Genomic DNA, 16,459 nt, shown 5'->3' on the forward strand with positions numbered 1-16,459 from the left:
GATATTTCTCAGGAAAGTGCTGCAATGACTTCATAGGTAGTAAGCTGATAAAAAAAATAGTGGTCCTCTCTTCAAAATTTATCTAAACCTGTAGGAAATAAAATAATGCATGTAATCTGCAAGATAGGTCTTTCTGAAGATGCCTTGGATGCTGCATAAGCTCCTGATATTTTCACAGCAGTCAGGATGGATCTCTTTTGCCAGGCATTTAATTATTGATATTTGTATTGGTATTAAGTGATGATGTTGGATTTTTATTTTTGCACATTGAATTTTATCAATTGTTAATTGCTCCGATTGCATAGAAAAGCTGGATATTGAACAGCAAAATAGTTATTTGTTGTTTCATTATGTCAAACAACCAATTACCATTAGTACCGACTTTTTAACATACAAAGCAATCATTTTATTACAAATCTATTCCATCAATACTATTTCTCATTCCACCCAGAACATGGAAGACAACCACACATCACTGAACTGCTGCAAGTAAGGAAAAAAAACACAAAAATCCAGATTAAAGATATTTTGTAAAATAAGCAGGCACTGAAATATAAATAATGTTTTGTATCTATCTCGATTTTTTTTTCACAATAGCTACCTGTCCATTACTATCCTTGATTTATTTTCTTCAATTCTGCCTACCTTGTTTTCCAAAGTACTCCTGCTTCACATGACTCTAGAGATCTCATCTTGGCTGGTCCTGGAGTCTCAAACATCCTTTGAAAACCCTTTGTGTTTTCTTCCTTTCCATTTCATATAATTTTCTGTCTCTCTCTGTGTGTGCATGTGATGTACACATGCACATCCGTGTAGTCTTTGGCTCAACACTCTGTTCTTGATGTCCTATAATAACTTACTATTTCCCATCCCCAAAATTAGGGTTCATTCCATTTATCCATGCCTCTACCTCACTCCTTCTTGCTCTGTTCCTTTATATTGAATGATAAATAATATGTTTCCAGGTATCACTTTTTCTCCTTACTCCTGTAAAATACCATAATAACTTATGATTCAATGAACCAGTAGTGTTATCTGATTAAGCTAACTTGGCAAAACTTTTGTTTCTGACATGTGTGCTTCCCATGCTTTTCAGAAGAGCACATGAGAGCTTCCCATCCAGCCCACCTCACTTCGCTTAAACACTTACCGGTAGCGCTGGATGTTTTCAGACTATATAACATTCCTAAGAGATAACGTCTACCTGAGTTACACGAAGCACTCATTGATATTCGCATGGCTGACTTGTATAAAAGAGATGTGCCTTTCTGAACCTGGCCTTTGTAAGTGTAGCACAAAAGAGTTTCTGATACAGAAAGCAGAATTTTCATTAGACTGAAGAATTAGAAGCCGCCCTGGATGCCAGAAGACATATGACCATTATCTAGCTTGGATTTTAGTTAGCATAATATTCTTTCACGGAGAGGCAGTATTTGATTTCATACAGCAAAAGCAGCCCAAATTTTCAGTGTCTCTGAATGTTGGACCAGTGTGAATATTGTTTTTGGTTCCTATAATAATTAGTTGCTATTAGAATTTTATGCTACTAAATTGGGGGGGAGGGAAGGATTTTTTACAGACATTTAAACAAAACCCTGCCCCTTTTATATACATTGACACGTGTACAAAAGGGGTGATACCACTTTCACCAGCTTTCCTCTTTGGTCCTTCCCCGATGGATCCTGCTGGCCCAAGCTATCTTGCTTGGTACCTACTGAACTTATTGCAACATCTGACTCTTTTTAAAATGATTCTTTTAATACAAATGAATTGTGAACCTGCCGCGTTGCAAAACAAAGCAACACACCAACCTCTACTCCTGCTATATTTCTGCAGAAAAACCTTTGCTTGACTCCTCCCCTCGCTCGCCGTATTAGCATGATAAACAGCATCCTGTGGGACTTGTCAATTTTCAAATTAATTTATATTTCATGAGTGGCCATGCTGACCATGACAGACATTCTGTGGGTGCCTCTGACACACCTTTTCAAATGTCCAGTCATACGCCTGGAAGTCCCCCAAAAGTAATCCCCATCTAAAAAGTGTAATTCTTAAGTTAAAGTATTAGATATGACACTTTTTCTTCCCAACAAGACCATCAGTGGATTCAACTAACCATTTATCAAGTGTAAATTTACCAAAGTGCAATAAAATCCTACAAGGAAGAGGCTACAAAGATTGACTTAGCAAGTGGCAGATTAATTTTCTTTGCTGCTGCTTTGATTTCTGCCTGCAAATAGTCTGAAACAAATGTCTTCCCCCACTGCCTTGTGCAGGGTGACTGGCTTACACAACTCAATCAGGCCCTTCAAGCGGTTTACAGTCAAGGGATGTCCACAACACAGAAACCCAATCTTCTGCTGCTTTAAAGAAACAACAAGGGTACATAAACAAGCTAATCTTCCTAAGTTTTCTTAAGGCTTAGGGAGTGTCAAAGAGGCAGAGAGGTTGGCCATGGTCCATGCCTCTCCCAATAGTTTCACAGAACATGCTGGATGTGTAGATGTGCTTCACCCTCATGCAGTAGGAGAGGTTTGCTTTGCAAAACTTCAAATGAACTAAGCCCTGGCACTGTAAAGGTCAACACCAACATTCTTAAATTGGCCTAAAAACAAATGGACAACTACTGCTGCTCTTATAAAAATCATGCCACTTCTGCTTCCACTTTGTAGCAGTTTACAAACTACATTTTGGACAGCTAAAGTTTTCAGATATTCATGCAAAGGTACCTCTATTTAGTAGCTTTATTTAAAACACACAGAGATATTCAGTCTAGACATTGTCCCATTGAATCTCAGATTGATAAGGACATTGCATCTCCCATCAGGCCAAATCAATATTCCTCAAAAAAGAACATAGCTAACACATTAGAATTGGATAGAAGGCCCTCCTTATTACCCCAAACAATTAAGAATTAATTAACTATCACAGAATTAAAAGAGAATCCTGGTTTAACATCATAACTGGGACAACTCAGTTGTTAAGCAAAGTGATCTAAAAGTGAAACAATGACTGTGCTTATGATCTTACTTCAGCTTCGCTTTATGTTACAGACCTGCAAATATCATAATGTGATTGGTAGTAAAGTTACAGTACTTTTTCACCATTGTCCTAACTGTGAAACTGTGAACAGTCAATAAACAAGGCATTGAGGACTACCCATATTTGCTTTCACACAATTGTTAAACCTAAAAAACAGTCTAGATCCATTTTTGTTCACTTCTAATGTTTCAGTTCATTAATGTTTATATAGATTATCACCTTTGCCAAGCATCTATTCAACGTTTTAGTCATCACTAGAAAGTACACAAACAACCAGAATAGCAAATAATTACAAGCACATGTTCACTTGGCGAATGGCGATTAATACTCACTTTGTTAGGGTTAGAATGTCTTCAGAAGCAGCCATTTTAAAGCTCACTACCAAGGCTACTAAGACAAAATGGTGACTTCAGTGATGGATATGGTTGTCCACTGCAACCAAGATGCACACACTAGGATGACCTGCATCCTAAATTACTACTGATTGGGAACAATGATATGTCAATCGGGAGAATCATTTAATTGTTATTAAACAATTTGCTATTGGAGATCTTCCCAACTTACCACTCATCATCATTACATGTATATTTCCTATGTCACTGGGTATTGTTTTGCTTCCATGTCTCCTCTTAAACTGCAAGTACACACACACACACACATATAAATATATTCTTACATACTTTGCCTGGATCTAGGTCAAGACCTGTGAATCTTGGAAGTTAAAACCACTGAAAGGCAAGTCTGGGAAGCACAGTCCATATATATATATATATATATATAAGAAAATATATGTGTGTTCAAAGACCCAGCAGATATTTCTATTTGCCTGAAGTGAATGGAAGTGAAATTACTCAAGAAGAGAAAGGTGTTCTATCAGGCAGAGGGGTGCTGCCATTTTATCAAGGATGATTCCAGTGATCCCTAGAGGAAGGATCAGCTTGATTGAGAAGTGATCATTAATTTCGCTCTTGTGACCCTATTAGGCAGACAAGTGTTAGTTGTATGGTGAGCTCTGAAGAGGATCAAGGAATAACGTGGGTGAAAATGTGACTGGTTGATGTAAATTACCTGGGCATGCAGTGAGGCAGGGTAGGTGAAAGCAGGCGGAGGTAGAGCAGGTGCTAACTCCGCTGGGTAGAGAGGGTACGGCGCCCACACTTCAGGGCTACTGGGGTAAAGTGCAGGCACTGTGAGTTCATCTGCAAGAGAAGAATAAGGAAAGGTCATCATTAAGAAACCCAAACAAATGCAGAAAACAAAACGGCAAATTGTCTCCACCGCCAAACTAAGATGGTCTCTCTGACCGCTCCTCTTTCTTCAAAAAGCAAAAATGGAGAAAATCAGGGGAAAACGTTTGCTCTGAGACAACCTATGAAAATCAACATCTATATCTTACATTAAAAAACAAGGATATTTTTCAACGGGGGCATAAGAGGAGACAGAGAAAAATCAAACTAAGCTACTCGACCACTTAAGAGTAATCGAAGCAAACACTGATAATATCCAGTCAGGTTGACTGGGGATGATGGGTATCATAGTCTAACACAGCCATAGAACACCAGATCAGGAAAAACTGTTATACACTTTTTGGATCAGCTGAAACTATACTTGATGCTTCAACTGGGAAACGCTGAAAGAAAACAATCCACTATTTGCTTCATTACATATTTAAAACACAGAAACATGCATCAATGTATGTAATTGCATCTTCTAATATTATTTCATAAATAGCAGAAATATATAGGTTCCTAAAGAATGATCATAGACCTGGAAAGCTGGGTAAAGGGAACTGACTGCAATTGCTAAAGCAATCGCATCCTTTGTAAGCCATCTTACCCTCAACTCATCATGAATTTATATCCTGGATAAGTAACACAGCCTACATCACATTATTCATAGTATTAGAGCCTTTGAAAACACACGATCAAATAATTAAAAGTAAACAAAAAAAATGACATATGAATATAGAATGAATTCGGTTAAGCCAAAAACAATAGCCAATATTCAATGTGACAGAAGCTAAACATTTCTTCAGAACTGTTTCTCATAAAAGATATAAAATTATAGGTCCTGGCATTTTGTAGTGTGTAAAATGTATCTCTCAAATCCTTACAAAATTCTAGGCAAATAGATCAGTCAGACTATTAAAGCAATAGCTACTATAAGAAGACATGATGGGAGATTGAAACCTAGCCATTTAAGATAAAGCAGCTGGCTGGCCTCTTTTCTTTTGTATGGCAGTTTAGGAAATAAAGGAATAAAGGAAATAATGAATTGGACTTGCATCCTTAAAGTTGTGCACTTCACAATTTTATCTATTATCCAAGATTTAATCTCAGATGAAAGTGCTAATCTGAGTTGGTGTACATCACTGAGACCTGGATTAGGGAGAAGAGGGAAGCTGTATGCACTGGCTACTCTGTGCTCTGAAAAACTCAGAATGGGAGTTAAGGAAGCAGCATGACCTTTGTCTTTAGGAATTTCGTCTTGCTTACTAGACATTCTATCCAATAGTCCTCCAGTTCTGAGTGCGTGCAGCTGTTTGTTTGCTAGGGATTAAGGCTGGGGATGGTTGTGGGAGGTTGCTCTGTTTCTCGGGCTTAAATCCATCTCATAAAAGGCCCACAATTTTTGTTGTTGAAATTTGGCCATTTTGCCACCCAATTTCTGCAATAGGATCTCATGCTGTGGGAGAGCTGCAAATGGATTCCACTTCATCTACAAACAGTTGAACAATTATATAAATTGTTTGGAAAGATAGTTAAATGTTGTTCCTTACTATCTCATTCCAAGGAAGCAATCAGTACCTCTGAATGTTGCCTAACTTCAATAATGAACTACATGAGGGAGAATAAACTGACATTAACTTATTAAACATTAAGTAAGATAGAGGTTAGGGACGCCGTGGCTCAGTGGGTTAGGATGCTGAGCTTGTCGATCAGAAGATCGGCAGTTTGGTGGGTTGAATCCCTAGTGCCAAGTAGCAGAGTGAGCGCCTGTTACTCGTCCCAGCTTCTGCCAACCTAGCAGTTCGAAAGCACATAAAAATGCAAGTAGAAAAATAGGGACCACTATGGTGGGAAGGTAACAGCGTTCCGTGCGCCTTTGGCGTCCAGTAATGCCGGCCACATGACCACGGAGACGTCCTCGGACAAGCGCTGGCTCTTCGGCTTTGAAACGGAGATGAGCACCGGCCCCTAGAGTTGGAAACGACTAGCACGCATGTGCGGGGGAACCTTTACCTTTACCTAAGATAGAGGTTAAATTAATAATCAAGAAACAGGACTCAGAAGTTTCAGCCTGTTTGGGACTGGACTTCATTCCCCTTGAAGGGCAGATCCATGTTTGAGAGCGGTTCTCGGTTATCACTGGATTTGTCAATAATGTTTTGGCCAGTTGTGATCCTTCTTGTACTAATCAGATTATCTAACCTCAATTATAACCCATTTTGATTACTGCAATTTGTTCTACATGGATACATTAGGAAACTCTTTAAAAGTTGTAGTTGGTATAAAATGTAAAGATCAATGACACCTAGACCAAAAGGTTCTGCACTATTTTTCAGGAAATGTATTATTAAACATTTTTAAGAAGAGAAAAAAGGAAAATGGGAAAAAGGCACACCCCAACAAAAGAAGAAAGAAAAAATGTACAGAAGATGAATAAAAAGGGGATTTGTAGGCATGAGAGAAATAGGTTAATTTTTAGCATTTCCTTGATTAGTTTTAAATAACTAAATATACTATAATATTTGTAAAACTTGTCAAAACCGAACTATCAGTACCAAATACCTACATTAAATATCAATACCAAAAGAATCTCAAAAATCATAAAATGGTATTAAAAATTGTAAGAATTTCTATTTAGGAAGCATAAAATATCTATGCAGCAATTATCATGCACAAAGGTGGTTCAATGCATTTTGTGGGAAAGTAATATGTAATTAAAAGTATTAATTTGGAAAGGAAAATCAGCTTTAAACTTTGTTTCATTCTGTTATTTATAAATCACTTTCAGAAACTGTTGAATTTTGCAACATTGCAAGGCAATACTGTATAGAACAATAATCCTTCCCGGTCATTACATTTCCAACAATTGTTAGACAACGTTATCCCTTTTAGTAATCAATACTAATATACCAGCAATAAAACCAGATTTTCCCCTGATATTCAATGTGATATATTTTTCTTCTCTTGAAATTCCTGTCATTGTTTATCAACTATTGTATTATATCAAAAATTTGCATCCATTTAAATAAGCAGCTTTAATACATTCAAAGTCTGGTTGTTTACTGTTTACTTGGCACAATTTAAACTCTAAAGCCCCAAATATAGGCCTGGACTATCTAAATCACGGGTGTCAAACTGTCGGCCCACGGGCCGGTTTCATCATACCAAAGCTGCGCCCACCCTATTGCCAGCAATGCAAAAAGAGTGGCGGTACGTCATGACACGTGATGTGGCGAGTTTGACACCCGTGATCTAAATGACTGGCTTTGTCATTGTAAACTTGTTCAGCTGTTTTGAAATGAACTGAACTTTCATTCTTAATCAATAATTACATTGTGTGATCTATCTACATGAAAATAAACAACTACTGTAAGTGGGGAAGGAATCTAGATCCATCAATATTAAACCTTCATGCTCAAGCTATTTTATCAGGGCCAACTAACCAAAGCCGGCTGCTTCTTGACTACAGCTTTGTTTTTCCCCAAGAAACAAGGACACAAGTAGGCACAATGAATCATGATATCAGCTTCATTTTTTTCATTCTTTCCTTGAACAGAAGATTTTATAACCAACTCATCATTGTAACTGCCCTTTCCAGCAACTTTTCCAATTCTATGATGTACTTTTTGACATGGGGCAAACAATATGTAGTAACTCAAATGCAATTTTGTCAGTTATGATAGTATCCCTGCCCATTATCAAGTCCTTCCCTAATAATCCTTGGCACTAATTTACCCTTTCCACCACTGAGCCTGTCATTTTCAGTGCACTATCTAACAATCATCTCTATCAAATACCACAAGCAAGGATGGAAAACACATAAGATTTTTTTTAAAGCAGCAAAATCAGCACATCAGGATAGAACACATTAGTTTGCTTGTCTTTTCTGAGAAGTACTAAGGTTGTTTTTTTTTGTAATCTGTTGACTAGAAAAAGCATCTTTACTTAGCTTTAGTTCAGTCTCAGTTTTGCTTATAACAAACTATCGGCATTTCTGAGCTGATACAAAACAATGGAACATGACTTTATCACAAAACTGCCATTAATGACTTATGCAGCCCTCCAATAAAGAGAGATCCCAAGAAACAGGACAACTGGGAGAGACCAACAGTCGTAGGAAGCAGCAGATGGAAAAAGCTGCTTTACAAACACTACTCACACTTTTGAGAGCAGCAACCCAAGAATAGGGTATTGGCCTGTGGAAGTTTCTCCTCCTTTCTGTTTTTCGGACAGAGCTGTCTTCGCTGACCCTTCTTAATAATATTGCTTAACAGTTTGTGTATCCCTAATGCAGTGGCAAGTGTCTTATCTACAGACAAAAGAGAAACTCATTGAAAGAGTCTGTGCTTGGTACCTGTTCTATGTCACTTGTTTGAAATCCTCTCTTTTCACAACCTAGGCCACAGGTCTGCAACCCGCGGCTCCGGAGCCGCATGCGGCTCTTTCAGCCGTCTCCTGCGGCTCCCAGTCCTCTGCCATGTGCAGTCCAAAAAAAAAAAAAAGTGGGACTAAAAAAGTTCAACCAATCAATTCAAATATGTAGGGTAGGTGCATATCTCGCCTTGGATCCACTCTTCAGTCAAACCCTGTTCTGCACATGCGTGCATGTACGTGCATGCGCACACATTTTTTGTGGCTCCCAGTTTTTCCTTTTGTGAGGGAACCGGTTCCGAGTGGCTCTTTCACTGTTTCAGGTTGCTGACCCCTGCCCTAGGCCAACAGCAGAGAAACATTCAAGAATAGCCTGAAGGGTTTCATTTCACCGGAGCTGACAAAGATGAATTTTAATTATATAAAAGATTAAGTGTGCATGCTGTCAATTTGAAGGTAAGATAAACAAGAAAAGGTTGGCAAGAGCTAAAGCAAACAACCTTCCCTTTATCATCCATTCCTAAGGCCTGTGGTCATTCCTAAGGTTGGGAAGGGAACAAGCTTATAAACACAGCATTCCCTAACCTCATCCGTAAGATGTCACATGGGAGGAGTTTAACAAGAAAGCAACGCCAAGGAGCACTTTTGTATATCCAAGCTCCCAGTCTCTTCTCTATTTCAATAAAACTTTTGGGAAATTTCAAAACATTACAGCTGTACTCACACTTTTTTCTATTACTTTTGCCTCTAGCATTTCATTCTTTCTCTTTTGTCTTTCCTCTGCTGACATTTAAGCGGTAAGCTTCTGGGGAAACAGAGAATCCATCCAGTGCAATATACAAAGATGGAGAAAGATATGGATGCTACTACAGTAAACATTAACTTTAGGCTACTTAAGGGAACTTTCTAACTAAATTGTGAAATGAAGAAGCAAAATAAAAAGAAACTCGGGTGTGCAAATTATCAAAACTGTTCCGGAAAAGTTATACGGACTTATTAACTAAGCCATAACTGTCAGATCATGGTGCATAGTCTCTATTATGATTTTAAGCTACATGGATCTACTGAAGACAGAAGATAGTTTTAAGAGAGTTTAAGACAGCATGATAAAACCCATCATTATTTATGGTCTGTTCCCTTGTTTATTTTGTCCTACTGCTGTTTCTGGCAAGACTAAAGTCATGCAAAATTCTACTTGTTCAGGGACAATTCTGAAGTAAAGGAAACAAACAAGCACATTGTGAGCAGGAACTATTTTTTGATCCCAGTTACAAAGATAACAATTCAGTCATTCCATTAAATATTTTACCTAAACTAGGAAGTCCAAAATACCTGAACATTTCATTTGCTTTTTCAAGCTAGTTCTTTCACAATTCTAACAAGCAAACAATAAAACTGAAAAACGTATGCCAGATCTGTTAGCTTAGTTTCAGATTTTATTTTCAGAACTCCCATAATTCCACACCATATGACTCTATGCTCTATAATATTCTATACACAGCAGCAAATAGCCAGCCAAGGAACATATGGGATATGGTTTTATAGAAGCATTTATTAGCAAATTTGGTAGTCCCTGATAATTGTCAGAGCTGTTCATAAATCGGTATTTGTAAATACAGAATATGTGATTATCTTAGGCAGGAGAAAAATAATAAAAAGGTAAAGGTAAAGGTTCCCCCGCACATGCGTGCTAGTCGTTTCCAACTCTAGGGGGCCGGTGCTCATCTCCGTTTCAAAGCCGAAGAGCCAGCGCTCGTCCAAGGACGTCTCCATGGTCATGTGGCCGGCATGACTAGACGCCAAAGGCGCACGGAACGCTGTTACCTTCCCACCGTAGCGGTCCCTATTTTTCTACTTGCATTTTTACGTGCTTTCGAACTGGTAGGTTGGCAGAAGCTGGGACGAGTAACAGGCGCTCACTCTGTTACGCGGCACTCGGGATTCGACCCGCCAAACTGCCGACCTTCTGATCGACAAGCTCAGCGTCCTAACCCACTGAGCCACCGCGTCCCTAGAAAAATAATAGTTTCTAATAAAACAAGGAAGAATAATATAGAGAAAAATCCTAAATAGATTTCAGGAAGGAGGATAAGTGAGAAGCAGTGAAACCACATCTGAAGTAGCTTCCACAATTCTGGGTATCACATTCCAGAAGGATATTGACAAGTTAGAAAAGGTCAGTGGAAAACACCAAAGATTAGAAAGGACATCTGGGGACATGCCTTATGTAGATAGGATGAAGGAACTTGAGTTCTTCAAATTGGAGAAAAGAAAAAAAGAATGAGGGATACATGATATTAATATTCAGGTAACCAGAAACTATTTTCCAACGCTACAGAGAGTGGGACCAGAAATAATGGGTACAATTACATTTAAGATCTCATTTAAATCTAAAGAAAAATGTCCTAGCTATAAGTTCTGAATAACAATAGAACAAACTACTAATAGAGGTTATGAATTCTCCATCTTTGGAAGTTTCTAAGAAGAGGATTAAATCAGATAGTTTAACTAGTTTTCATATACTGTATATTGCAGAGGTCTGATCTAACTCCATCGTTCTATTAATTCTGTGAATTGTTGTGTAACATCACATCATAGTATCATTCTTATTTTGCCATTCTGAAGCAAAAAAAAGGTTGTTGGTGTGCTGAATGTAATTTTGTTGCTTGCCTGAAGCAATAGCAAAACCGTTAGCTGCTCCAACTTAATAAGCTAGTATAGCAAAGTGAAATGCAGTGTAGACATGCTCTCTTTGCAAGTCATGCAAATTTGCGAGCCTATTTTCATAAGAAACAATTTCCCATTTTGAATAATTTGCCATCACTGACTGGCAAGCTTGGTCACATACATTCTGACTCTAGATAATTTGTGAGCAACGCCTTACTAGTTACTCTTCCTTATTCTTCTCGTATTCCCTGACATGTGCACTAGGTGTCTAGAAGAAAAAAGCAATTTGAACGAAGATTTAAAGGAAATGCCACGGCTGTGAATAGCAGCAATGTCCACAAGGCAAAACTGGCGAAGTTGCATTGCAAGCCTGACCCAGCATTTTTATGAAAGTAAGAAACCTCTGTGGACACCCATGACTGGGAAAACATACACATCCCACTCATATGTACACATTTCCATCACGCATCGTGGTGCAATTCATTCTAGGACACAGATTGTGGCTGCAACTTATAGTTTTTTTCTTAGAAACGCTCCATAAATATTACCCAAGTTGCAGAATTTGATTCATTGCCTGATTAAATGACAAGATTTCCCCAGAGAACCAAAGCTTTGTTTTGAGGCTGAGGTTGTTTTGAGGAGCTGCGTGCTGGTAGCCCACATAGGCATTGAGAAAAGCATTCAAATGATCCATCGACTGAAAAAAAAAACCAAACCAAGATCCCCATATTCATCCTTTTCCTAGCAACAAGGAAAACAGAAATAAACCTCTGTTGAAAAAGCTAAGCGTGAATGTGCTAAACATTCTGCTCGTGAAGATGCATATATCAGTCTTCTAATTTAACAATGAAACTACATCACTTACATGGCTCTCTGGTAAGGAACTGAGGTACTGCATTGGGAGTGGCAGGAGTGCTGGGATTAGGAGTTCCCACTAATTTGCTCTTAGCCATCTTCGTATTGGCCTTTGCAAACTCTAGTCGGAGCGTCTGAGGGATTTCTGGGTCAAAACGAATTCCCTTTTGCAGAAAGAAAATAAAATAACAAGAATCATTTGATGTATCAACTAAATGGAATTGCACTAAAGGTACACTCAAACTGACTGACAAGGCTAGCAACAGCATTTCAACAAAGCAGAAGCTTCAAAGTAAAGATATCCAAGATGAAAGAGATGCCATTTTTTCTGAGCTCTACCAAATGACAGCATGCATTTAAATCTCTGTAATCTTTGCCAAATAAAATGCTTGATAGACAGCACAGATTACCATTAATATTATGTCATGTTATAATATTATACTATAGGACTATTACTGTTTTATATTAACCTCCTAGACCAGGGGTAGGCAACCTCGGCTCTTTTATGACTCATGGACTTCAACTCCCAGAATTCCTGAGTCAGCATAGCTGACTCAGGAATTCTGGGAGTTGAAGTCCATGAGTCATAAAAGAGCCGAGGTTGCCTACCCCTGTCCTAGACCAAGGAGAGGAGGAAATTAGTGATGAAATATTTGGTTTAACAGAATTCTAAATCACTTTTCATTATGTAAAAGCCTTCATAAAGCTTTGCACAAACAAGAAATACGTTATGCGTGGCAAAACTAGACAACCTGTATAAGAAAAAGAAACAAACACTTTTGAAAAGACCGTTGCAAAGTACTCAATTATTGAGAAGACCTAAATTTACCAAATAAGATGAATCTACTGCAGATAGGTAGAAGGGCCCAAGATGATATTGAATACATGTGACCAATTCTTGATATAGCTGCATAAAAAAGACTATTACTTTCAACCAGGGCAGTATCATAAATCCTATTGAGATAATCAAGAAGCTTTAAATTGGGTTTAAGGCCAACTTCAATTGAAAAGGATTTGGATAAAACATACCCAAAAAACTAAAAGTATTAGGGGGATCGATCATAACAGTACTTAATTTCATGTTTACAAACAAATAAACTGAATTTCTAATAAGCACATAAAAGTTATCCTTAAAATACATCACATAAAATATGCGCTGGCATGAACAAACAGATCCAAACATCATTAACCACATGTTTGTTCTTCCCAAGTGAATCATAATATGTCAAGGACAACAATCTAATCATCTCCTTCAAAAGAATTAAGAACGTTAAAATTTCAGTTGTCACAAATGAGATCAGGGATCAAAGGCAGGCATATGCAAGGTTTTTAGCAAATGCTTCTCTAACAATAAGACATCACCAAGTAATGGATGCATATAAATATTCTTTTAGAAGGATCATCTTTATCAACTACCTTTAAAAACTAGTCAAGTCATTCAAATTACGCAGAAGGAAATAATTCAGAGGATAAGAGTTGGAGTGTAAATGAGTTTCTTCTCAAAGAGGGAAAGGGAGAGAAAGGCTAGAGTTTTTCTGAGAAGGGCCAGCCTGCTTTTATGTTAGAATAACCCTAGAAAGACTGGAGTCACTGTTAAAATGATGCAAATGGAGGGGGATTACTGGAGTGAAGGGGAAGTAGGATGCTCGAAAGGTTGAAGAATAATAGAAGGATGGTGGAGGTGACGGGCAGGGGTCTGTTGGTTACAGGGGAAGGGAGAACAAGACATCTGATTTCTTTCTTCCCCATCTTTTGACTTATAGGACCCAGCCCAGCGTATCCTTTGTTACCAGATTACAGGAAGCTTTAGACTCAGGTTGGTTCTAATGAATGCCACAATGATTTGTAAACTGATTTGCTCCTTCATGATCTGGTGTTGGAGATGTGGCATGTATCACTGAGACCTGCAAGGCAAGGATGGGGTGATCTCTCTGTATCCTAGCCTCAACTCCAGGATAGGGCAGGAATGGTGATGCTAATAATTTCCTGAGAATCTGACAAAGATGTATTGTTCTGCAGGTGACTAGGTTGAGGTCCCATGTGTAGCTAGAAGTTTTTGCTGGTCTATCAGCAATTTGCTCCTTCCTTGACCTCTTCGGCCTCATTGTCAAGCTGTTGACTTTATGCTGGAAGGCCTCCATTCCATGAAGATCGAGTCAGTGAACTCATGGCTACAAGACAACCAAATTATAATAGTACTGGCTCCTGTGGTCCAAATTGGTCTGCTCTTCACCTCATTGAAATTAGTTTGTTATTTGCCATTAGAGGATATTAACACCAGTTGGTTGTCATGCACTGGTCAATAGCCAATTATTGTGGTATTCATAGCCACCACTGATCTCTGGTGTTAAATTGATGCCCCCAGGTCCTTTATAGATCAGAATTTTTTCCAGCCAGGACTTGGGGAATTTTCCAGTGATAAGAAAGCAAATCTGCAGCAAGCTTAGTTGGACTGTGAAATAATGGCAGTCAAGGCATAATAGCCAGCTTCAGATTAAAAAAAACTAAGATATTTATTGCAGTCATAAATCCTTAATTGTAAGAATATCCACTTGGGGCAAACTACAAACTTCTGCTTAAAAAATGAAAACAAAAAGGTTACTTTTCAGATAGCACAGAAAGACAGTTCAGCAACGATCCGAAAGAGAGCAAAGAAAACAGGTCCAGTCCAAATTTCGAACAGATAATGCAACAAAATCCAAAGCATAACACAGAGAGGGAAGAAAGCAAGGAGATGGAATATTGATTGTCCCAACAAGCAGTTAACTCACGGTGTCTTTTCCTACCAGTTTGACTTAATTTATGGAGTCATGCTTTTTAAAATTCAGACAGACAACTTGATTCCTGGTGCTCTTCTCTTCTTAATCAGGAATGTGTTGTTGAGCTCAAGACTCTCACTCACTCACTCACTCACTCACTCACTCTATCATCTATCTATTTTTCAATCAATGAAATTGTAAAAATGTCCATCTCCTTCAAAGAAGGGTGCTGGGCTGTATACAAATAAAATATTAAAAACATTTTAAAAAACAGTACATATTCAGGCTGTGATCAGCTAACTTAACCTTGTTCCATGTCTCCCCAAGTGGCTCTCTATGGCCAAGGCTGAGACTCAGACTGGTCAAGTATTCAGCAGAATTCTGAATCTGAACACTCAGGCTGGATTCTTAATAGGTTCATGGTTTACAAAGGAGCTCGGGATGATGCTCCTTGGTGGAGCAGTGGGCTAATGCCTCCTTAAGTAACACCAGCTGCCTGCAATTAGTGCAGGTTCGCATCCCACCAGGCTCAAGGTTGACTCAGCCTTCCATCCTTCCAAGGTAGGTAAAATGAGGACCCAGATTGTTGGGGGCAATTAAGCTGACTTTGTAATAATGCCGCTTGGGTGTGTGTGAAAGCCCTAATAAGCAGGCATATACATAGAATGAAGGCTACTGCTAAGCTTGTAAGCCGCCCTGAGTCTTGGGAGAAGGGCAGGATATAAATGGAATTAAAATAAATAAAAAAATAAAAAATAAAGCACCTATAGGGATGCCTGTTGCAATGATGGCCAAAGACAAGGAAGAACAATGACCAGACATGGTTACAAACTCATATTTTGGCCTACACTCTGGCTCTAGAAGTGGAGTGTTGGACTTTGGAATGTTGACTTCCCTCTTTCACAGAGCTTTTCAGGACTGAGTTTGGAAGACAGAAGCATATTTCTTATAATTTTAAGATGTTGGGTTTTGTATTTGGAGAGGTTTTTCCCCCTACTACTGAAATCTGTCTTGAATCTTTAAAGTAAACAATATATAAATGATTCTAATAAATGTTACGCGATGTCTTTGCAATATATTTTACATATTGTAGATTCAAAAGAATAAAATAGCTTTTTCTTCTATATCTGTGTTTTCTGGTTCTTTGGAGATAACTCTCTTGTTTGGCTGACAAGAGTTATGTTGGCTGTTCTGTTGGACTGAGTTCATTGTTGAGAGATAATATCTATGTTTTTGCCCTTGGATGAAATACAGGAATGCAGTATTTGAAGTCTCTGGAGTAGATGAAGCTTAGGTATCCCCCTTTACAAAGTATGGTTCATCTAAGTATTACTGTGTTTCATTTAATGTAAATAGTTACTTATTTGAGTTTATACCATAAAAACCATGTATGTACAAGATACTCTTACTAGATTAATCCATTTTGTGAGTTTGCACAATACATTGGACAATAAAGTAAGGTAGAGAGCTGCATTTACATATACAACGGACAAACAACAGATATACCGTAATTAAAATTCACTATGTTTTGCACAT

General features: G+C 38.2%; 1 protein-coding gene across 1 annotated transcript in view; it reads right to left on the reverse strand.

Moving 5' to 3' along the window:
• Window positions 1-16,459, reverse strand: part of RBPMS (RNA binding protein, mRNA processing factor) — a 69,713-nt gene that overhangs the window by 19,986 nt on the left and 33,268 nt on the right. The window contains exons 4-5 of the mRNA XM_081317570.1: window positions 12,175-12,328; window positions 4,111-4,241 (exon numbers count right to left, since the gene is read on the reverse strand). Of these exons, the coding sequence (XP_081173696.1) occupies window positions 4,111-4,241; window positions 12,175-12,262 (219 nt within the window). The 5' untranslated portion in view covers window positions 12,263-12,328. The remainder of the gene's footprint in view (window positions 1-4,110; window positions 4,242-12,174; window positions 12,329-16,459) is intronic.

The sequence above is a fragment of the Vipera berus genome (assembly GCF_964194415.1).
Source record: "Vipera berus genome assembly, chromosome: 2".
NCBI lineage: Eukaryota > Metazoa > Chordata > Lepidosauria > Squamata > Viperidae > Vipera > Vipera berus.